This window comes from Euwallacea similis, chromosome 22, assembly GCF_039881205.1.
Source record: "Euwallacea similis isolate ESF13 chromosome 22, ESF131.1, whole genome shotgun sequence".
In the NCBI taxonomy this organism is placed as follows: Eukaryota; Metazoa; Arthropoda; class Insecta; order Coleoptera; family Curculionidae; genus Euwallacea; species Euwallacea similis.
Genome location: NC_089630.1, coordinates 2,038,767 through 2,064,106, shown reverse-complemented (window position 1 = coordinate 2,064,106; position 25,340 = coordinate 2,038,767). Strand labels below are relative to the sequence as shown.

General features: G+C 35.3%; 1 protein-coding gene across 1 annotated transcript in view; it reads right to left on the bottom strand.

Annotated features, from left to right (window-relative positions):
• Ser (Serrate) overlaps positions 1–24,674 on the bottom strand; it is a 143,209-nt gene extending 118,535 nt beyond the window's left edge. The window contains exons 1-2 of the mRNA XM_066401326.1: positions 24,005–24,674; positions 11,044–11,340 (exon numbers count right to left, since the gene is read on the bottom strand). Coding sequence (XP_066257423.1) covers positions 11,044–11,340; positions 24,005–24,097 — 390 coding nt within the window. The 5' untranslated portion in view covers positions 24,098–24,674. The remainder of the gene's footprint in view (positions 1–11,043; positions 11,341–24,004) is intronic.
• Between the last annotated feature and the right edge of the window lie 666 nt (positions 24,675–25,340).

Here is a 25,340-nt window from a genome sequence, read left to right as displayed (position 1 = left end):
TATTTTGTTCTTATCTAACTTTTTACATAAGAAAAGCATCACAAAGCTTTGAAATTTAATTTTTATTTAAAAAAATGTAAGTGCTCCGTTTTTCGTGCCGGTGAGCATATTTAACTCCACAGATTCAATAAATTTAATAAATTCACTCTTGAACGTGACAATAATTTGATTAAAAATGATTTACGACCAAAGGTTAATATAAACGATTTCAATCACATGTAGGATTGTATTCACAGCAATTACACTGTCAAATATAATAAACAAAAATGTACTCATTTAAATAAATTTTACTTAAATTTACTTTTAAAAAAATTACTTAAATTACTTTGTCATTCCCAAATATGTATATTCCCAAGTTTGACTTTATTTCAGCTAGAGAAGATACAGCTAAAGTCTTACCACAGGAACACACTATTGCAAACCTTTTTATACTACACATAGCAGCAATCAAACCATTATGAAATAAATTTAAGGTTGTTAACGAGCGATGCTTGCATCGTTACCAAAGAATCATTATCATAGACCTGTAAAGTCAAAAAAAGTGCATATTTAATAAAAAACCATATGTGGCCTCTTGTTCAGGAAGCATAGATACCACTTGGTGATCTATGCTTCAACATGATGCCGACCTCGGATATATAAAGGGAAATTAAACACTAACAAATACCACATGGAGTAATTACCAATACAGAAAACGAAATTAAAAAAAAGTCAAGTTCACTTAGCTACAATGACCAAGCACCAACCAGTTCCCTAAAATCAACTCTTTGGAATGATGACTCGCCTCATATCAAAAAAACTGTCATTCCTCGACGATTAAGAAGAAACATATCAATGTTTCATTCATTTAAAATATTCATGTCTTATGCATTTTAGTTTATTGGTTATTTTCGCTATTTCTGTCCTTTTTTTCTGAGTTTTCGTCACCGAAACATTAACATAGATGTTTGTCCGAGTTCTTAGGAAAGGGTAAATATCGTTCAACATCCCTTATTTGCGTGCAACGCGTTATTGAAAAATTGAATAAACGAAAACATGGGATCCAGTGAAATAATAAGGAGAATACTTGTCTCTTTTTCTTTAACTGGTACTTAGGAGAGGGTAAATGTTATTTTCGGTTAGTTTTAACTATAAATAGTACGCAATTCAATCGTTTCAACCGACCCCTACTAGGCGTGTGAGGCGATATCCCAAAAAAAAATAAAAGAAACAATCAACTTTCCGCCTCGAACGTATATAACGTATTTATCGTATTAATTGCCTCATTGTTCCATCAATGATCACAGAGGCAGCTGCAATTCATTCACAGCCGAGTCCCAAATCAAATCGAAACCTCACGAACAGCAATACGAAGAATAAGCTTCAAAGAAGTCGTTATTAAACGAAATCGCTTGATATTTTGACGAGCAACTCTGCGTGGAACGAATTCAAGACGATGACGAGCACCGGTGCTGGTAGAGCATACGCAATGAGGTTGGCAGCATGTTCCCACGGTGACCGACCATACCCGTGATGTCATACGACCAAAGTGGTTCCATTCACAAGCTGTGAAAGTTGCAAATCCGATTCCGAAGATTTTACAGGAAGGAGCGTCATCGCATTGGAACTAATTTTAATGTCTATTCATGTTGGTTGGGTTATGTAAATTGCCATTTGTTCCGAGCACATTTAATCAATACTGGTTGCATCAGATTTGCACTTTTAATTGAAAACCTATTATACACCAAGTTATTGGACAAATAATGGGGCCTTAATGGGCAAATTGAAGAGGCAAATAAGAGCACATCGAGCTCCAAGTGGAGCTATAATTTCCGATATGCGGAATGTTTGATCTGACCAAAAACGGCAGCTCGCCTTCTGAGCTAAAAGAAAATAGAACGTTTTATTAGATTATAATGCAAACTAATTTATTCCAAAACCGGACCGCAACTTCCGACCGAGATTGTATAGCGATAGAGTCTTAACGACACTACTAAATCGCTTCAGGACGACCGTAACACGCACTTAGCTCGGTAGTTAGACCTTTGTATCCAACGTTTAACTAAAATGAACTACATATCTTTTCTGCTATTTTTATCTAGTTCATTTCCATCTAGGCTTTTCAAGAAGATGCATGATTTCACGGGGCAGTTTAACTTGGTTAATGATCAACATTATTTTAGCCTAGAGAATGTCTATTCTTTGGTAAAGGACAGTTTATTTGTTACGGGCTACTGCGGACTGCTACTGTAAATAGATACCTTTACATACTTTATTTTGAACTGGTAGAAACTAAGCGAATATGCATATAACTAAGAAAATTTTGTTTTTCGCAGCAGCAATATTGCTTTTACTTTAAATTATAAATTGATGCTATCGGTGAAACTAAAGAGAGTCGGCATCGCAATAGGAAGATATTACAATGACTAGAAATTCTTCGATTTCTAATCTCCCACAGTAATAATACATCAAGAAAAATGAAGAATTTTATCTGTAAGTTATTTTGATAAAACATACAGGGCGATTTTCTCCAGTGTCTCAGTGTCAGTTTCACTTCTCAGAATAACGGGTGATCATTAAAAAAACCAAGCAGCAGGCGGTGAACCTTAAACGTAGGACGTTGATTGAGCCTTTTGCTGTTTACCATCAAACATCTGAGAAATAAATAATAGGTGATAAATTAATCTACGACATGCCTTTGATACTTCAACGCCTACTCGAGGTTTGTTTTAATGATCACTCCTACGCTGTTTTCTTGAAAACTTCTTTTTCACTTTTTTCTTGGACCGATTTTTCCTGCACTTTTTTCTTGCATTCTTTTTCCTGCACATTTATATATCTGACATAATTGACAACATAAAATGCAACTTCTCGGACAACGCCGGCATTAATCAAGAGTTCGCTCCTCTTCGGGCCTAATTATGACTCGATATGCATTTTTCCTCATCCCAATAATTCCTTCCAAACGTTTGAGGATCAATTGAAGATCAAACTAATCTCCCGATCAGACTCTTGTGAGTGAAAGAAAAATAAAATGCTTATAGAACATGAAATTTGTTAACATTTTCGCGATTCTTTTAAGAATGCGTTGTGACAAAATTTTTCATTGATTTAGGTACATGTAAATTAGGAGTAAGGGTTCAATCCCGGTTGCTCAGGTCTCTTCAAGTTACAGGTTAGTTCAAGTTAAATATCACATTTCTAATAAATGTCTAGATCTGATAAGTGCATTTCTGGTTTCCTTCGTTCATAGTACAATTTTTTTTCGATTCTGGGTGCTTTTAGTGGATCGAGAACCAGGACACGACAATAAACACTTAAAACAAGAAATACAAGACTATCTAAATCTGTCCAAACCCAGTTTCGCGTTTACGATGGGTGTAACGCTCTGTATATGACGTGTGATGGATGTTCGTCAGAATTCATCCTTGATATACGAAAAATTTTTACAATTACAAAAAAAAGCGTTTAGCTGAAAAGGAATTTTGCGTTCCTAAGAGCTTTTATTAGCACGGTGGCAATAAGATTACAAAGCCGCTTCTTGTTTTCTACGCAAATCACTACGAATCCTATACGTAGGTTGAGAATAGGAGTCAAGTTTTTGTCATTCTTTTAAGGTCTAAAAACTAAACTAAAACAGGCACTATGAACGAAGTTGGTACACAGAACATTGGAGACATTAATTTTGATGTGCAAATGATCGAGTCCTATGTTATTGATGCAGCAAGGTTTATTGGCTTTCGGAATATCGATACAAGAGAAGAGCACCATGTACGATAAGGCTCCAAATGTGTATTAAGAACTACGATTACCATATAAAAAAAAGGATTCGATAAAACAAATTTAAATTCAGCCACCATCCATTGTTACTCTAGAACTTCCAGAACGTTGCGAACACAGACTATGTGTAGGTTTGAACATCGCCAGCCACAATAACAACGAAACAACAACTTAAATTAATACTGGAAATCAACCACACATCAAGCAGCCTTAAGTGATTCATTGCCTAAGAAAGGGGACGAAAACGAAGCTAGTGTTTCTATTTGGTTTTCAGGTATGCAGAAGCAAGCAGTCACTGAGTTTATCAATCATAGACAGAAATATTCCATTAGATCAATCTTCAAGATAATTTTATATGGATCATCCTAAGCTTCAATTTGACGGGGAATAATATCCATTCTTTGTTAGGTGTTTCAGGGTTCATGTCTTTCTCCTCCTAACAGTACTCTGAACTGTACACCAACAAGACCTACATTTTATTTGAAAAAAATACTAATAATAATTGGATAAACTTACGCTCTCCTCTCTGTCGAGTTCATCTACATGTTAAGGAAATAATACTACGTGTTGGTAATTATAAAATTCATAATATCCTCATTAAATGCTATGAGCATCCTGGACTATTAGAGCAACTATGTATATTGGTAGGTTGTTGCCATTACATTTTGATTTTATTACAAGATTGTTTTTCAATATCTTCTATAAGTTTATTGAAAACAACACGAAAAAGTTGCCTAACAGGTGGATTATAAATGCAGATTATGGTCGCAGGATCAATGAGCCTACTAAGAAGCATATGCAAAGAAACTGATTACGGGAATATGTAGGGCAAAAAATATAAATCGTTTATGAAGTACCGTTAATACGTATTTGTTTATATGCCCAAGTTGATCAACAAAGCGTTAAGTAGCTGAGAACATTGTTTAAAAAATAACTACCCTTGTAATGTCACTTTACTGTAGAAAGCAAATAAGAATTGGTATGGGGCAGATTCAATTTGTGAGTCTTCCGAGATTTATAATGGAAACATAGTACTAACTAAAAAAATCGGAATTACCCTGCTTTACTACAGCACCTTTTATCTCCGTTTTGCGGCTTAACATTGAGTAAAACCTAAATTGCCGGCACGAAAACCACAACCAAGTTAAGCTTTTCAGAATATAATCCGAATTGCGATTGAATATTTCTGCATGGTAATTTTCGCTACTCACTGAATTCCTTTAAATCCCGTAACAAATTGCTGTGCACCATGGTACCATGTAAGTATTCAATAATTTAAATTGCTCACGCCTGACTTCTGAAAGAGTCCGCTCTATTTCCATCACCTATTGCGAAAGTTTCATCAACCAAATCGTTGGGATCTGAAACTGGACGTGGACTAACGCGACGGTTCATTAAAGCCAGATCTGATAATAACGAAAAAAGAACCATGAAAACACCAACTTTAATTAAAACGTTTTTCTGGGTAGTGGCTTCAACCGTGAAATTTGACAAAAAACAAGAGGCGTTTTAACCAGTTTGAAGATATTGTAGGATGCCATCGGAACGCTCCTTCTATTCTTCCCCGACGTTTTTTCCTGGTACTGTTTAACAGTAACTGAAAGACGAATCTCCGTCCATAAATTGAATAAAAGGAGCTGAGTAGTCGTCAGTAATGACGTGACAGTTTATGTTTTATAATAGCACTTTTTTCTACTTCATAAAAGGCGGAGACAATGGGGGCCAATAAGACTTCAAGGAGATCAAATAGTCCGGAACCGTTCAGTCTATTAATTAATCCCTTGCTTGACCATCAAGTTCAAGACTATGATATTCATATTCGCATTTTTCTTATTCTCAATTAAAACCTAATTAGAAGAACAAGGCAGGCATCAGGTCTCATATTTAGGCACTGTAGCAGAGCACAGTAGTAATCACAACAGCGCAGGTATTACAGATTAGGCCCGGTTATAGTTAGTGAAGAATTTAAAGGGTCCACTCGTTTATTTTCTTCATTAACAGTTTATTGGTATGGGATTTTTTTGTGTGGGGCCAGGTCGGCTTATTTCCTTTAAAAATAAATTGAACCCGAAACTATGGCTCCTGTCGGTAATTAAAATACTGTTTCAACTGCTAATTGTCGTAAAACGGTATTGTTTCGCAAATAAAATAAAAAGTCGGTGGCATAGTAATGGTAAAACGTTAATCGCCCATCCTTAATGAGACCAGCGTGTTTGGGAAATTCTTCAGATTAACGTGGACCGTACGAGATTTCGTAATTATGGGCTATGGTCAAGATGCACTAATGAGATTTCTTAGGTTAACGCCAATATTAAACCCAAAACATAATAAAAACTAATAACGTAAAACGGGTTTGTATTAGTTCTATGTTTCAGTAGTCTTTCTATTTTTTTGCATCTTTACCGTTCTTTTAACGCTGGCAAATTGGCATGCCATACGTGACTTAATATACTAAGTCAATACGACAGATTAAAAACCCTTTTGGTATGAAGCAACGGTACTAAACGACCGAAAGTATCGGTGCATGGTACTATATTTAAATAATAACACCACTTCTAAATAAGGATTTGTTGAATTATATCTCAAAAAATACAACATACCTATACATACTACAGTTTAACCTATTAGCTTCATCATTTTCAGCCCTTAATACCTAGCTCAAATCTGGATTAAGTTTTACTGTTAAATTTGAAAAACCCAAAAATGCCCTGATTTCTAAGCTAACCTGAGTTCAGTGAGTAACCAGAGCGGCTATTCTGTAGGTTAACTGTGTATATTCGATCTATATTGTATTTATATTTTTTTAAATTTCTTTATATCTGTACACCGAAGAACATTGATGAAAAGAAACGAGAATGTGGTGATACTTGGATAGGCATCTATTACTAAGAAACTTACGAGGATCTTTTTCCACCTCCTTGCTTGCCACTTCTTACCCAGAACGATACTGCCATACTATTTCTTAATATCGTGAAAGGCCAGATTTACCAAAAGAAAACCAAACTATAACATCCAAGAACTCGTTTGTTGGAATAGCTGCTCTGTATTGTTCTGAGCCTGACATTTTCAAATTCTGTAGGTCTGTGAAGTTTGAAACTCACGATTAGAAGTAAGCTGACACTCATCTCATCATAGTGCCTTTTTTTCATCTCAATACAAATGATTCTGTTCTTCTTATATACCAAAAAATTAGTAATACATGTTTGAATAATGTGCCTTCAATTAAGCTAAGCACCCAATTAGTGCAATTAACGTCTATTAAAGAAACCTGTCACCAGCGCATTTTACCACCGAAAACTATATTGTAATAAAGAAATTACCCACCAATTAAATGATTGTCTTTTACAGCATTACTCACAACTTAATCGGGCAGATGAAATTGGGCCTGAGCCCAAATTTGAAAAAAAAACAGCTTTAGGTGTCTGGAGGTAAATCCTCTCACGATCTACTTCACAACGATCATAATTATACCAAACTCATTTTGGGAAACACCCCAAATTAGTATTTATTAATTACTGAAATCAAACATACGGCCCCTAAAACCGGTTGCTCATTACCCCAATTTGGTTTTAGATTGCTACCAAAATTCAAAGAAGACCGTTGTAAACCCTTATAAGACGTTCTCAATTTATTGAGTGATTCTTGCCCCTGCCATATAACGAAACCGGAATATGGATCACTCGGCCAGAGTACCAGTTTGGGCAAGGCAGGTTCACTGAGTTGATGAGATCAAGATGATCTGTGTACTAAAAAATCATGTTGCAAACAAAATTAACAGACTAGAACAAATAATTTAAAATATATGTATATTCACATGGAAAATGCTGTTATATCCGTCAAAGAGTATTATTATTTATCGGGAAGCCAGTGATGATTATCTTGAATAAATGAAATAACCTATTAAAGCAACTTAAAGGAAAACAACAAAAATAGTCGGTTGTAATTAAAGTGTCATAGTAAAGTAAGGTTTTAATGAAATTACTGAAGCTGCACAACAGGAAATATACGAGTGTATCCAATGATGCTCAGTAGACACGAACCAAAGAGAAGCGTTTAAATATTACACATGACTATGTATGTTATAGTAAATTTATATAGTATTTTCTTAAGATTTTAATAAGCTATATCTGGTTTTGTGAGAACTGATCTAATAATGGCAAACACCAGATAAATATGAAGAAGTAGCTAATTAAAGCAACGGTACCTAGTGAATAATACCATGCATAATATCATTCTTAATGCCGGCTGTCATTTTTTATAAATGTACTTAAGTTCAGTAAAAATAAACTTGTCATGCTTGTAAAGTTAACGAACGCACGACTTTACCTTGGCGAGTCATCTTCAAGAAGTCTGTATGATACCCACGTGTGTTGCTAAGATATGAATACGTATCATTTATTGTGTATTTCTCTGATGTAACGTGATGTAAGGCAATTACGTGATGATCTGGTTTAGAAGAACGAACACTGTTGGTTCTGTGATGGAATGCCAAATGAGGTCATGTGTCTTTTGAAAGAGAGGTAGCACATTATTGGCAGTAATTAAGTTAAGGATTTTAATGAGAGTAACTTGGTTTCGTTAGAAATGTATCGCTCCAGTAAAGATTGAAATCGTTAGGAACATCTAGGAAACGCATAGCTTTGTGTAACGAATGAGAATGTGACAGGAGTGAAAAAACTTTTCTTAATGGTCTTCAATAATTTTTTCTAATTTTACTGCACAATGAAACAATCAGAAGACCATGTTCAAAACTATTTTTATTGGTGGTCCCATTCGTTATCTGAGTTATGAAATGATCTTTTATTATGTAATCAACAACGCCATGTACTTCAGGAACATTCTTGGCATAATCAAATCTCGATTTCGCCTCAGTAGCTCTTTCCCGTATTCACCCAATAAATTTATACATTGTAGCATTAAAGTTTGACACCTTACATTTTTAACTCATTAAATCGTGTGTGCTTTATCGATACTTTCTTTCCTTGTCTGTCGCAGTTGGTTTGTGTTGATTGTCTGTTACATGAGACAAAATACCTCCAAGTCTTCCAAAAGCCAGAATTCAAACTTATATTTTCCATAATCTCTCCTTATATATATATAAGTATACGAAATTACTAAAATTTTTGATGAAAAAAGGCTGCAGTATAGATCCTTTTAGACCCCGAAATATTTTTTATCCGAGAATACCAAAGAAAAGATTTTTAAAAGATATATCGCATGACAATTTTCAGATTCTTTCGGTTCTCCCTCGTATGTATATGCATAGTTATTATTCATAAAATAAGCCATTAAGATCCTTCGATGATAAAAAAATAAATGCGATATTCTCAGAAAAATATGGACAAAAGGATTTCAGAAATTATTATTCCACAGACAAAAATACAGGCCGATTTAACTATACATATTTGCCTATATGCGATAATGCTTCGTTCTCGCAGCTACTTTGAGTAAGATGAATCAAAATGAAGACTGGCAGTATGAGGTAAATATATCAAGATCAAAATATTTCGCGTAATACTATATACTTGTAGTATATTATAGTATTGTATTATCCTTCAATATGAAATGCTACAAGGCGTTACTAAATATACGTATATGGAAAAAAATTGTAAATAAACATTGAAGCTCTAAATCTGACTTTTGGCGACTTACTTTTCCTGATATTACTTAAGAACTATTTCTGAGACACCCTGAATATTTTCTGCATTATTACCTAACGAAGGTTAACTCGAATATTTTTCTGCAATTTTCGCCTAACTAACTATTAGGGGGGTCGCGTTAATGCATTCACTGTCGTGAAATACAAATGTTATGTCATTATCAGAAGTTCACATTCCTCATACGCTGCAGGAGATCGTGTCCTTATAAGCAATCTTCAGGAATGTTTCTGAAATTGCATTAATTGTCGGTAAATTGTAAATGAACTTGAGACGAAAAATTACAAAAATCTCCCTCATTTCTCCCCACAATCTTGGCAACTATCGTGGCAGCACCACCTGCTGGTTTACAAGCGAGCGACTCTAAAATATCCACCTTTCACTGTGGTCATCGTGGTCATCGTGAGTCATGATAAATGTGCATCACCTCGCTGCAGTATAGCACGTATATAACAATTAATTTCTTCCAAATTGCAAAAATTTAACTCGCAATTTCAACTTAAACGTCGAATAAAAAACAGTTTTAATTTATTATTTTATTCGTCCCTAAGCGAATACCTGTTTCGGTGGTTAATAGTTATTAATGCTTTTCTGGTTTGGCGAGCGAATACGAAAGAAGGGAAAAAGGATAACTTACGGGCCTACGGGATTAACCATTCGAGCATATGGCTGCGACATTAAATATGTGCAAGAGGAATTGGCTTAATATGAGCATTGATCATTTGCTGTTTTAAATTTACGGCATAACTTTGCGCATAGTTGTGACATCGGATATGTCTGCCTACCCCTAGATGAAATTAATTTAAATATCTTAACTCGAATTGATTTATTGGTTATAAATTAAGTAACGCAAAGATTCATGCATGTCCCCGTTTCTCTAATCTGATGGTTTTTGAATTATAAAAAGGAATTTCTAATAAATATTTGTCTCCCACAGCACTCTTCAAAACATCCTAAGATGGAACTCAAAGACAGTGGTGGATAATGTGACTCTGTTGTGCATCAATTTTTCAGAACAGTTTTCCAAAATTTGAGCCCCAGTGTATGGGGTTTAAGTAGCCGGAACTGAGATCAACAACACGCCGGCAGAAACATCAAGTAAAAAATGTGTGAATAGAGTTTTTTCGATGAAAATTTTATAGCAGTCAATACCCAAGTCAATGCCTATGTAATGTCATAGTAGGTAACATTAGGCGAAATTCACTTGAACATTCAAAAATGCCACATGGACTGTCACAAATACAAAAGCACAGATGTTTTCAAACGTATTTTTTGTAAAAATAGGATTTTTGATACTTTCCCCAAACTGCAAGACTGAACCTTAACATCTGATACTTCGCCGTAATAAAAAAAATAGCCGAAGTCTAAAATGTGAAAATTTAAGATGGCGCCAAAAAAACAAAGTTTAAGATGGTTGCCGAAAATCTAAACGTCAAATTTCAAGTATGACGTCGCAACTTTGTAAAAGAGGAAAAACAGCAATGATGATCATTTTCAATCATTTAAAATATTTGAATAAAATTACTGTTAAGAAATACGCCAAGGAGAAAAATGCTTTTCCAGAATTTCAGTTTTTTTTCAATACTTCCCAAAGTCATCAAAAAGTTTGAATCTAAATTGTACTCACCGTCCATCGAAAAGTAAATGGCAACACCAATCGTCCCCTCTCAGGATCAGCCAGAGTGAAAGTATCGCGTCCTAGTGCCTGACTAGAGGTGTTCCCAAAGGAGCACGAACCGGTACTCGTGACGTTGCTTTGGTACTCCTTTAGACATAACCGGAAGAAAGTCTGGCATGGCGTAGAACAGCGGTTGGTTATCGGCGAGCGTTGTCCATCTCCACAACACTGACCAGTGGAGAGTTCGCTACGAGGATTGGCCATTTCCAGTACTTGAAGCTCGAAGATGCCGGAGCCATGAGAGCACTGCAATGAAAGAGAAGAGTCAATAAGCAAAATACATCGGGTCTAAAAATGAACTAGCTAACAACAAAATTCTAGTAAGCAAAGTGATTTCGTCATGCTCCTCTAAAGTTTGTGGTCATGATATTTTGACCCGGTTCTTAATTAAATCTTAAATTTTTAACTGGGTTCTTTCCCAGAAATTTGGTTTAATGGCTGTTAAATGTGGTTAAAGGTGCATGTAGTGGTTTTTCAACTCGCTGCATTCTTTCTAAAGCATGTGGTTTTATCTTGACGATTATTATCGTCAAGTCCGTTTAACTAAGGTGTTCAATGCGGCTGCTTGTGTGAATTATGGCTAGGGTGACTTATTTCCATTACACTTTTAAAAATGAATGTTTTGTTTTCAACGTTCGTATAGTCTTAATATAGACACTGAAAAGCAGTCAAAATTCAGTATTATCTAACACCCTCTTCCGTTTCAATGCGACGACATGAAGGATGATACGCATTCCCACGCGTCTGTGTTGATAAGCCAATTCAAGCTTTGTTACCTTTGTGGTTTCACAGTTTACGATAATAATTTCGTACCAACGTATACTCAGTTTGTTGGCTTAAGAGTATGTTTATTTATTGCCCAGATTTAATTATGACTCATTACGAGACCATTAACGAAAGGCAAACAGGGAAACAGTTTGCTAAGGTGATAGTAAAATTAGATGTTATGTGAGTTTCTTCCTGCGTAACAGATTTTCTGAAGTCTTGTATGAGATTTATTTGAAAACGTAAATAAGACATTATTATTACCTAGAATATCTCTAAGGAATACTACAATAGGAAGCGTAAGAGAGAAAGAGAGAGACGTTACGTAATGAGAAACCTTCATTAGAGAAGAATACTGCCCACAGGTTTGTAAGCACAACGACTACAAGCAAGGCAAATCTTCATTGATATTTAATGTTCACGATTGAATTATTACAAACTTCTTTGAATGTCTTCATATTGTCGTTTTTTCCATGGGAATACTCTTTATGTCGCAATAACTAATACCCTTGAGGAATCCGCCACTACGGTGAACGCAAAACGTGATAAAACTGTTAACAATAATTCGTTTTTGCCGGCGTATGTTTCAAACAAAATTCGGACCGACACGAAAACCATGTTCCAAAATTGAACAATAGCAACCAAATTAAAAATTTAGGTGATGTACATTTCGGGACGTCTAATTGTATGGTAATTGACGTGGAACTGGCAATTAAATGCACCTTATAATTTACAAGTTGGGAGCAAACAGTTTTCTTAATGAATCTGTAATTTAGGACGCCAAGCTTAAATGTAGTACTTAAGAATTAATTATTTATTAGATCGGGGAGAGGGCAGCAGAGCGTAAGAGTGTAAGTAAAGGTAGTAAATTATAGCAAAAGTAGAGTATGTATAGTATGTAAATGTGGAATGCTCTTATTTGCATAACTTATAAAAATCTGCCTTGAGGCAATGATAATTACCTTGTCAACTTTCTCCCTCAAATTCTTCTAGCCATATGATGTATAGATCTTTTACTTGTCACTACGATTTAATGTTAAAATTAGTTTATTGTACAAAATATAGAATTTTCAAATACCAAAGTACCTACTTCATGTTACGAGTATTGAAAACCTATTTTAAAGGAGACACCTACAAGTACGAATTCACTGTACTCTTTCTTTTCCTCTTTTTCCTGAACAACCAGACTATTGGAGTATTTCCAAATATAAGCACACAAAACCAACTTTTTCCTTTTGTATTGTGTGAATAAGTTATTTACGTGTAGCCATAAGTATTTTTATAAGTATATTTTAAGTATTTTCATAACAACCAAATTTTGAAAATGTATATCTTTTATTGGCATCTTCAGTTGGTAGAAACTTGAAATAACTGTCGGTTCAAGAAGAGATGACTTAGTCACCTTTAACATTTTATATTTTTTGAATCCTAATTTAATTTACAATTATGTTCTACCAATTTTAGAGCAAATTCACTTTTTATTGTTCTTGTTAATTTTTCGAATATAGATCTTCCTTCCAGTATCTACCTTCAGCAATTTTCAATCCTCAAATATCGTTTCCACTATAATATTTCGTTCCCATTAATGCTATCCACTATAACTTGGTAGTTTCTTACGTTTAATGATTAGGTCTTAAGTCTAGGTTTATGATGTTGACAAACTGCGCTGCTTTGCATAAATTTGTACTTTAAAGCTGCATTTCTCGTTTCCTCGTTTGTAATTTCTGCGCCTAAATATTTACACAAGTCAAATTATCTAAATAAACATGTGAAAATTCCTTGTGCCCGTTATCAACTACGAGGTGTCAGATTTTATAGAGTCAAGTTGTACCGCTAGAAGATTAATCTCTGTAGCTAAGAAATTTGTGGTGCCGTACTTCTACACATCTTCCACTTCTACAATTAATATTATGTGCATCTACAAGGCTTCATTTAAATCTTTTTTTTTTTTAATTAGACAAAAATTGAATCGCCACAACACTTTCGTCTGTACTAATTCCTTCTAAATACTCCACAATCGATAATGCAACAAACTTCCAGATGAGATAAAATCCAGTTAACACTTTTTTAGTAAGCTTTCTTCTGATACATCGCAATTAAAGAGTTTTTCAAAGAATTTCTTATGCAAGAACTACCAATGCGAAATACGGTAGCAACAGTAAAAACTGCAACAATGATCCTTTCAGTCATCATCAGTCAAAATGAATACATATTGCATAATCATGCAAAAGCTTCATCAGACACCGTGAACTGAAAGTGCCAATTGCGGCATGGTTTCTCACTCGCTTATATTATCTCATAAAATGCGACAAGAAAGAAAAAAGGGGAATATATTAATTTTAATTAAATCTAATGCTGAATAAACTACTCACATTCTATTACAGCTTTTTGTTATACGAAGCTCTCGGCCATAAAGCATCTAGTTTTCTTTTGTATGTGAAAATTCACCTTAAAACCAATTAAAGGCGACCTTTTATAGCACTGACAAGACTCGGTAGTTGCACTTACGAATCTTAATTGTGCATGAAGTGTATCTGCCTCTCCAAAAATGGATCTTTTCCCAAGAAGTTTTTCAATCCAACATAACAATAATTGCATAAATATGTTGTGGGAAGGGTCATATTTCTCCAGAAGCGTTTCTTCCACCTGTAGAAAAAAATGTATGCTTCCGGCAATGATCATCTGATTGCGTTAGAGGTGGAGTAATTGGATTCTTTGTAAAGTCTATCACGGATGTTGCGAAGCTTATTAATACCTTAGGCAAGAAATCAATACACATGAGGCCGTTTAATTCGTTTTATCAAAATGGTATTACGTGTCGGTATACTCATCCGAGAACAGCATATTAAAGGTCTTCAATAAGAATTAGGAGTCAATGTCATGGAGAGGTTTAAATTAGTTTTCGGAGAAGTATAAATAGAATTAATTGAGGAACGGAGTGTATTTTATTCAAAGAAACTTTGAAGCTTGTAATGCTGACAGTTAAATCAGTAAGAGAAGAAAATGCTCGGATTTGGAATAGTGATTAACTTGAATCGTGATAAAGCAAGGAAAGAAAATGCACAGAGGAGAAGAAAATGCAAAGAACACTGACAGGACTTAAAGCGCTGTGAAACTTTTAACATAAAGATAAGTCCAATCCAGTAAATAATAATTGACCACGACGTCACAGATTTTTCATCTCTGTTAACTTATTCAATCAAATGGATACCAAGTGAGATGCAATGTGTCATGACCATCGTTATTTCATACTACTACTTTTCTGCATGATTCACATATTTTTTTCTAACATGAATTGCACACTCACTCCATACATATTCGCCTGTCGGCTACTATGTACACCGCACTCAATCTTCTAAAGTCAAGATAACAGCAACATTTTTTCAATTTTCTGCACACGCCTTACAATGTTTCCTTCCATCCTATTCCCCACTAATTAGATAACATCAGCAGTAGCAATTATTAACAGTAATTAGCATTTAAACAACATATTAATATCAGTTATACACGATATTACGAAACGCGTCATGTAACGTGCCATTCTTGAGGTGGTTCGACACACTGAAAACGGCCTTAATGGATCAAAAAACGACTGATTTTCTTATTAAATGGGCAGTTAAATTTAATGCGATCGCTAAAAAAGTGGGTTTCCTTTATTGACGTATCGATGATATCTCAAAGTAAGGTGCAGCATGTTTACGCGAAACTGCTAATGTAATGACCCAAGTTTATCCCCCCAAGTTTGTTTTATGGTGCTCCATTGGCAGTTTAATGTCAAATAATTACAGCGGCGGGTTCTCGGTTATTAGATGAATTTGCATTTTGTAAATATTCAAAGAATTTTAGTGCTAAAATCTGAGATGATCCCTGATGGTCCCGAAGGGGCAAGAAAGGCAAATAGACCGGTAACAATTCCATTTTGCACAAAAACATCATCAGCATTTTAAAAACGAAATCCTCTCGGGTCTAAAAGCATACGAGGTCACTTGTGCGGTTTTAATATTTATTTAAATTCCAGTTTGTGTACCACGGCGAAGTTCAAATACAGCTGTACCAGAGCCGTTCTTGGTTGCGTGATGTCGACCCAAGGCGTACATCGAAAAACAAGGTACTAAAATCACTGGCCTGTCGTTTCTTCAAGCCAGTCCGTATAGCGTAAAAAAGACCAAAAACGAAGGTATTCTTCGTGCTAGACTGTATCAGGAGAGTCTTCAGCATGTATCGCAATAGTCTTAGAAGAAAGCTGATTAAAGAATAAGAATAAGTAGTGAAGAATGTAACAAATTAAGAATTGTTTTGAGAAAGCGGTAGAAAGACTTCAGACATTAACGGACAAGACAATGGGATGGTTCTATAAATGGAGAGTAACACCAAAAGCGAACAAAAACTTACTTCTACTCTCAAATCGCCGAATTAAAGCAGAATTCCCGACATTAATAGCAAACCGTCACCCAACGAAACCAAAAAACGGCATAATCTTAAGAGAAACAATCGACAAAAAGCTGAAATTCACTAAACATGTTCGAATTATGAGAATAGAAATTATTAAACGAACAAAACATTTTCGATCGCTGACGTATAAAGATAAAGGGACTAGTACAAAATACGTGACAAAAAGATGCAAATCCACCTGCAGACCATTGTTAGATTACGGACACGTATTGAGGACAAATGCAATGGAAAAAATTCATAAGAAACGTAAACAAGACAAACAAACATCAGAACAAATCGCATTAAAATTGATTACAAAGGTAAAACACTCCAACAGCCCCGACAACCCAATACACAATCAACGAGAAGAATTAACACGTGAAATCATACATGATAAGAATTAGTAGTTAACTTGCAAAGAGACGTGTTTCGTTTTTCTTTCTAGAGTAGAGCGAAAACCATTTTAAGTAAAGAAAGTAGGGAAAGAACAATGTTCGATCTTCTTCAAATTTTAATTATTAATTGTTTATTTAATAATTCATTTAAGGAAACATTTAACTTTTGTCCTTTTCTTTGGTACCGTGGACGTAACGTATATGTTCTATTAAGTAAAATAAATATAAAGGCAGATAAATTTAAAAAAATGTTTAACAACGTTCTCCCAGCTTCCTTTATTAAAATTTTTAACAAGTTGTGGCTAATCCAGGATATCATTTCCATTCGACTTCATGCCTCTTCATGTCTGCATTAATAAACAAAATAACCGAGTAATATTATTAATAGCTAACGTTTCCCGGCTATGATGTAACCTTGACCATGGTTCCTTTTTACAAAGTTACCAACTAATTACGTCCTCATTTCCACACGATAAAATTGTAGAATAATGACCTCTTTAGCCAAACGGGAAATCGTGGGACATTCGTCTATCAAAATAGTAAAGGAAATCGTTATTACTGATATAAATTATTAATCATTGTATGGCATGTAACTAACAGAACACACACAAGATCCGATTTGGCTCATTCAGAAAACCGACAAAATAAAACCGCAGTTCTGTATAGCTAACACCTGAAGGTTTTTTTACGGTTTAGGTCATGTTGGATCATGATGACATTTCCTACAACAAGCCTGGAAACCTGACACCGATGTAGTACGCAACGTGATCTATAACCGGTATCATGTAACCGAAATCAATCCTACCCTTTTGTTAGGATCTTTGTGTTTGTTGCAGGTCAGTTAATGCGAAACTATAAGGATCGATTTATTCAGAAAATACACAGACATTCGGGCATTCAAATAATCAGAAACAGGGCAAACTAGAGGATTAAAAGCATTACACACGCTGTAATCACAACATAACACACGCTATAATAGCAACAATGGACAAAAACTATACGCCCATTGATGGCTTGAGAAATGACATGAATAATGTGGGCATTAATCTATCGGGAGTAAAACAATGGAGCCTAGAGATTCGACGTGGCTGATAACATCGAGATCTTCCTTATTTTGTTTAAGAAAGACCGTCGAACAGAGTAAATAGTTTAATTTGTATGTCCAGCATGGCTGTGCTCCGGAAACGCTGAAACAATGCCCAGATCTCTTAGAGCAACGCGAAGAATTGTTTGTCTTTGAAACTTTCTACATTGTTGGTCTTGTTCATTACCAAGATGACAGATTCGCGATAATGATGAATTTTGCATTGTTTCAGACATTTTTGCGTGGCCTAAAACTGATGGATTTTAGTCATAAATAAACATCATAAATATCTCAGACTAAAGAAGCGGAAATCGCTGGTAATCATCATGTATTCCCAGCAAGAATCTTCGATGCAGGTATTATCCCCATACCATTAATTAACTGACCTCTTTGTTATATTTACCTTTGCGGAGTTTATCTTATCATTAATTTTAGTATCAATTAAAACGGACAGTATTAATGCGAAACGATGCAATTTATACTTTGTACAACCACTACAAAAGCCTTTATAGGGATAACTTGATTAAACCATTCAAAAGGTTATCTAGCTCCATTTGTCCTCAGTAATAAATGATTTCAGCTTTAGAAGCTTAGTACTCCCAGGTCAGTAACAAGTAATAAATTGCTACTTTATCTATCGATGTATTCGTACCGGTCAAGTTCGCACACACCATGTTATTTCTCACACTCTTTTTATTTCAGCCAATTACATAGCCGGGATATTTAATAACACACCTATTATCTTAGATTTCACGAGAACAGACTCAATAGGTTTTTGCTCCCATCATGTTGCAAAATTTCCTTTAAACTGGTTTTCAGGAGCCAGAACAGAAATTGAACGTTTCTAAGGAGTTGGTAGCTTTCAGCTGCACAAAGACAGCAAGAGAATTTTGCAGTTATTCTGATTTGTTACTCCTAACTTACTTGAACACTCGAAGCTCCCTATTTATGTTACCGATTTGGTTCGGTTTTTTCGAAGTAGCTGAAAAACCAAAAATCATTTTGTAGATCGCGAAATTACTCCGTTTATCCAAGTTTGTGTCTATCGTTGTTTACGAGATCCCAATGTTGGACAGATCCCTTATCTTGAACACACTGTTTCTATTATCGAACGATGACAAAAACTTGGCAAAAATCAAATGGTCGCATAAGGGGGTGAAGTTAATGTAATCAATTTTCTCTATCAAATCCTATTATTCGTTAAATTCAATTTGTATATAGTAATGATGCTAAAGCCCCTGGTAAAATGCTTTGTGACCTGTGAGCACCAAGACTTTCTTATTTGTTCACCTTTCACTTATTTTTTAGGGTATTGTGATTAACATTCGCAATTTGGTGTCGCAAATTGAATATTCATAATTTTTTTAAAACGTAACTTATGCATTACAGCAATACAGCGAGCGGCTAAATTATACAATATTAAAATGACACATATTAAATAAAATACTTAAAATCTAATCTTGAGAAATAAATAGAGTCTCTGCGATCTATTGAGCACAGAAAAGTGATCATTCCTCCTACCACATTCAGAGCAAATTGTAGATGCCATCGAACTTAAGACCTTCTCACGGTATTTTTGGTTCGAAGGACCAACTTGCCTCTAACAAAGTGACCTTTAAGCCATTGATTTCTGATGAAATGGCTTAGGAACAGGAAATACTTTCCTTTAAATGTAGACCGGAAAATTGAGATTTCAAGATTTACACCGTCTTAGCCCTTTTTTGCGCCTATAGTCGTCTTTCTAAGAAGATAAAATATACTGGATGTTGCAGGTTTTGATACATGAACTTTAATGTCGTATTCTACCTCGAAAGACAAGGCGATTAATAATACTACTTTGCTGTATAAAGTATAATATATTCTCGTATAAACCACATCGAAAGGGCAGGAGACATTTTAATGAATTTTTGTAGCTCACCAGTGAGGTGGGTACCAGCATATCTTTGGATATTTCTAAATTAATAAATGATAACGTGATTGTTACATACAAATTGTTATATAAAAGTAGAGCACATTGTATTCCCTCAACGAAGTATTTTTGAAATAAGCTTTATATGTATAACAAACTACTAGATACTGTTTCTCAAGGCGGCAAGAGCTGTTATGAGCTGCCGTTATGCAAGCAAAAATGTTGTTAGTCCTTCTGGTCAAAAAGCAAGTGTTAACGATAGTGATGGCCTATTCAGTACGAGTCTTTGCGAATAATTCCTTTCTGGTAAGTAATAACAATAGTTAAGGCTCACAGCAATAAAATTCTGTGTGACCAATTCATCTTTTGTCAAGTGAGAATGCTTTCCACATAGGAACTTGAAACCAAAAAATATAAGGCAACAAACATTGAAATTTCGTATATACCACTAATTAATTAACACGACAATTAAAAACATCCGTCAACACTCTATTGTCTAGATCCTGGACCGAATGAATTAAACCTTAAAGGTGTTACAAAATCATTCCTTCAATGTGATTTGACACCTAGAAAGGTGGTTTATGACCATATAATCAATTGTGTCAACTGTATTACCATTTTATAGTCTACAAGCACAGATTGCACTTCACACCTTGTGATATAAAGTGAAAAATCCCTGTTAGGCTTGTAAAAGTGGTTAAAAGAAATTGTGAGACATCGCTTTGTTACTGATCCTGTCTTTTTGCTCGATCTAATCTCTCTTGGCTGACACTTTCTCTAGAAGTTATAATTGGAAAATATCCGGTGCATGATTTATAACTAAAACATGAAAATGAGACTCCAGCTGTTTGGGGATATCTTAAATTAGAAATAATTACAGGTTAATAAAAGAACAAATTGTTTATCGATTTCGGCATGATCATAAATTTTACAGCGGTTGAAAGGTCGAGTATGAACGTTGAGAGCTTAACCATAAATTTCCAATTATCGAATTCTTGTATGCACCTAAACTACGGTGATGAAATAGTATCTTAAAATGCAGGTTATGGTTGCTATATACCTTTTGGAGTGAAACCCTAATGAATGCACGCGAATTGTAAATTTTATAGAGGATTTAGCACAACAGTGTGAAGAATAACCATAAACCTTAGTTAAATATGCTTCGTTACCTTTACTACCCAGCATCAGATTAACGTCTTGCTGTGATGTAGCATAAAAATGTTGCTTGCTGAAATTGCTTGTAACGGCTCAGAATGGAGGCTTGTTTATGTTAGTCATCTCGGACGATTTTTTGATATGATCGATTATTTATTAATTTATGACGTCCGGGGTCTGGGGTGTAACAAATTTAATTCAGCCATGTTTGGACTGTGGCTTCGAATGATGCCTATATTATGAATAATCGGTTTTATTTAGTTTAACTAACAGTGTTTTTTTTATCGTGAAGAAAGACCTATGAATTAGTTTTTAAGTGCAATTACTAACATTTGAAAAATAGGCTTGAAAAAGTATGGGCAAAAGTGAAGTTGGTAGATACATATTGTTGAATCGACATGGGGAAAATGATTCGAAGAGTGTGAGAAATTTACATGGACGCAGAATTGCTGACCTCAGGCCATATAAGATTTACAATCCTCGATTTTAACAGTTATAAAAAGTTTTAAAAAAACTTTTTCCTTTACTCCAAATTTTGATTTTACTCTGGGACATTAATATAGGTATCTCTGTTAATTGCTCACCTGTGGTACGACCACCTTTCTTAGTTGCTGTCCCTGTATATATTTACTTTAGGTTATCGTAACTTTCCAAGTATCCCATGACCGAGCTGATGACCTTTCACAGGCAAGTAATTCCCACCTAATTTCCAATCCATTAAATCCATTAAATTGAAGTCGGAAGAAACCTCTGTTAATCAACTTGTTCCCGTTTCAACATTGAAGATCTTATGTGTTAGCTTAGAAATTTATATCAGCAACAGAAACATATTCCTGAAGTACGTTTTTCAAACCTACCCTCCGTTATTTTAAGAACAAGACTTAGGAACGGGTTACATTTTAGGACACTATTTAGTATAGTGATTTAGAGCGAAATGCTAAAAATACTACAATAGAAAGTGTTTTGCAGCACTAGAGCGGAAAAGTAATGTATAATTTAAACATCGATTTGAGCGAGAAGTACTTAGTTAATCTAGGTTTCTGCAAGTGTTCTCATTTTAAGGCATCAGACAAAAACAAAAGAACTATTAATAACTTATTAAAAAATACAACAGGCACAACTTTTTGGAATTTATCATTGGCCCTTCACCTTCCATTCTGTTTTTTTTATTGCTCTCTAGTTCGTCGTTTGTTTCTAATTTAGGCTTCCAGCAAGTCGAATTTTCTCAAAATTTCCTTTAGAAATTTCTGGTGGGTCTCTCTTTCACATGAAAGGTCTGTAGGTAATTTAATTTGTCACAAATTATATACGAGAATTCTGAAATGGAGAATTTTGAACTAACTCAGACCAACTTTATGTACAGTTATGATTTCAATCGATTTATTTATGAATTTTCAGGTATTTTAATGTACTCCAAACCGACCTAGAAGATACGTTTTCTAGAATATTAAAATTGATGGATTGATGTCATATGCTAATGAATTTTCGTATATCCTGGATTTGGGCTTCGAAAAATGATCGGACAACAGATAGTACCAATACATCAATTTGGCTGTAAACCGCAATACTCGACTATTCATTCATATTTTCTTTTGATGAACAATACACACACACAACACATCTAAATGGTAGAAAATTAGCAAATCTATTTTTGGATATTAATAAGATATTCGGTAGTATGTGGCACAGTTATCTACTTCACAAATTATACAACATTCAAAGTCCAAAATACCTGCTCCATATTATTAAAAAACTATTGGAAAACAAACAATTGGAAATACGAATTGATGACACTCTTTTTCCCTTATTTTCCTGAATAAGGGCCTCCTCAGGGCTCGCCGCTTTCACTCTTACTTTATAATTTATACTGTCATGACATAGGCAATCATGGTTTAAAGGACAAAAAATATACAGATAAAACAACATACATATTGCAATATGCTGCTGATTCTGCATTTATTGTACATGACATAATAACTGAGAGAGTGGTAGAAAAATTAATGGATAACGTAATTATAAGATTCCATAAATGGACATTAACGCCAAATACGACAAAAGACCCACTTCTCTTAAATCAACATATTAACACAGACTCCCAAACACTAATAACAGAATATCACACAACTAAACTTTAAAAAATCATAAAATACTTTTGAGTAGCAATTGACAAACTACTGAAATTCACTAGACACGTCCGAAATATGAAGATAAAAATTCTTTAAACGACCAAAAAGACAAAGGTTAAAAAAAGGATAAAAGGATAAAGATGAAGAGATTGGTAGGAAAACTACAACAAAAATACACAAGTCCATCTGTAAAATCATTTTTGGACTGCGGACCCAGACTGAGGGCAAATGCAACGGGAAAAACTAAATAGTACTATAAACAACAGAACAGGTTGATTATAAAGACAGACTGATTATAAAGATAAAGCATCTCGACAGCTAGGTACATAATCAATGACAAGAACTGACACATGAAGTCGCACACGACAAGAATAACTGAGAGAGTACAATAGATTCAGTCAAAATGGGAACACACTGTACCATTCTGAACCCTCTTTGTTTTACAGGACCCACAAAATGATCCCGCTTCCCCTCTCCTTCAACCGCCCAATTGGAGCATTTCCAAACATACAATTTTTTTCCTCTCGTTTTATGAATGATTATTTATGTATGTATAGATGTTTTAGTTACAATGGCAGAGAGACCAAATAGTAGATAGTGGCTTCCTCTGGAAATAAAATTTTTTTATGTATGCATACATATATTTTTTTTTCGCCACTGGTCAGAAGCAGCATTGAAGTGCTCACATGCTGTCGTTAACTCAGACAGTTTGATCTGGATTTCATCAATGTCAGGAATGTGAAAATGAGTCGTTTACAACATATCCTCTCAGAAGCTAATAATTTGCATTGGCCTAATGGCGACCATCATACCACATCGCGCGCGTGCAATTTCTGGGTTTCCAGTAATAAACTAACTGAAATAACGGAAGACGCAATGATACCGCAGAAGTGGAAACTGTATCTTAAACCACATCGTAATTTGAATATTGCACAGCTATTTTGCCATAAAACGTTAGCCCCAAGGTATATGCAAACTCATAAACGATTCTGGAATTTGTCACATTATCGGTAATTAATAAGTCTCTCTGAGCATCCACATTTACCTGCAAGACATTGAGCAGCAAGAAAAACAGCAACAAAAAATATCCATGGGTCATGCTCCTACACAGCAATCTCCACACCACACTGCACATCATCACTTCTTCGAACGTATCCGCGGGGCGGATTCACCAACATGGAGAACATCCACCATCCAGTTGCTGCGCGTCACTAGTCACTGTTACTTTCAGTCATCAAGTCTACAATAGGTGACCTCATCCGGACACTATAATCCACCCTTCAGTCTCATCTGGATGAGGATTTTTAAGTCCTGGACAAAAAACTTTAAAGTTATGTAAATAATTCTTTAAGTCGGTATTTATGTCCTAAATCAAAATAGGTTAATCTCAGAGTTCCTCAAAATTTCTAGGAGAGAAAATGAGGAAAGTTCCGGTGATCGAAGGCAGATTAGCGGTTCCGGTAAAAGCACGTCGCGTCGACGATATATCGGTAAGTTCATAAGCGTACGAAACTGACACGAACTCTTCGACAAACGAACAACAACTGATGGTTGGCGCAGCCGCGGGGCCTCCCTCTCTTCTCCCCGGGGCCACAGAATCCCGCTGGACCAATAGTGAGGGGCCTTTGGGGCTTCTTTGTGAGGCTGCGAAGGGGGCAAGCCGCGGGCTTCGGTTGTTTGATGCCCGGGGCTACCACTTGTTGCCTCTGACGATGGTGCGTTTTACCTTCTTCCTTCGGCTGCTGTGGCGATTGCGGTGTTATTGTGTGGTGAAGACCGAAGCTTTTGATTTTCGAACTAAACTGGTTTATGAGTTCAAGTATTGCTTCTTCGGTTGATGTCAAGAAAGCGTGTATACAGAGCTTTTAAGGTTTTCGGTGTGCTTTAAGAGCTCTGTGATACGATTGACCAACAGAATCGGTCTGATAATGGGATGCTTGTTCTCATGGCAATAATTTCAACTCACATGCCGGGATTAGGTTCAGTAAAAACCGTCAAATGCTAAACTCCTTTGCTCCTCTAGATTACAGTTGAAGTTGAGAGCGAAAGCTCATAAATTCTTGAAAAATATATTAAATAGTATCAGTTAATGATATCTCCCGTTTCGCTTGGTTTGTGTGAGTAATAAAAGGTATAATGCAGTTGCTCAATCGATTTCCAAAATATCGGGACTTAAAACATAAAACGTGACTATGAATCTTATGTAAACCCTGGATACTATTACCACTGAGGCTCTGGGACCGATTATAAATCGAAAGGTTCGGAGATGCCGATAACTTCCCAGTTGGGATCTGCACCTACTCCAATGCAAATACAATCCCAACCACGTTACCCATGCAGGATCGGGATTATCGATCTCCCATGAGGAACATACTAAAGAT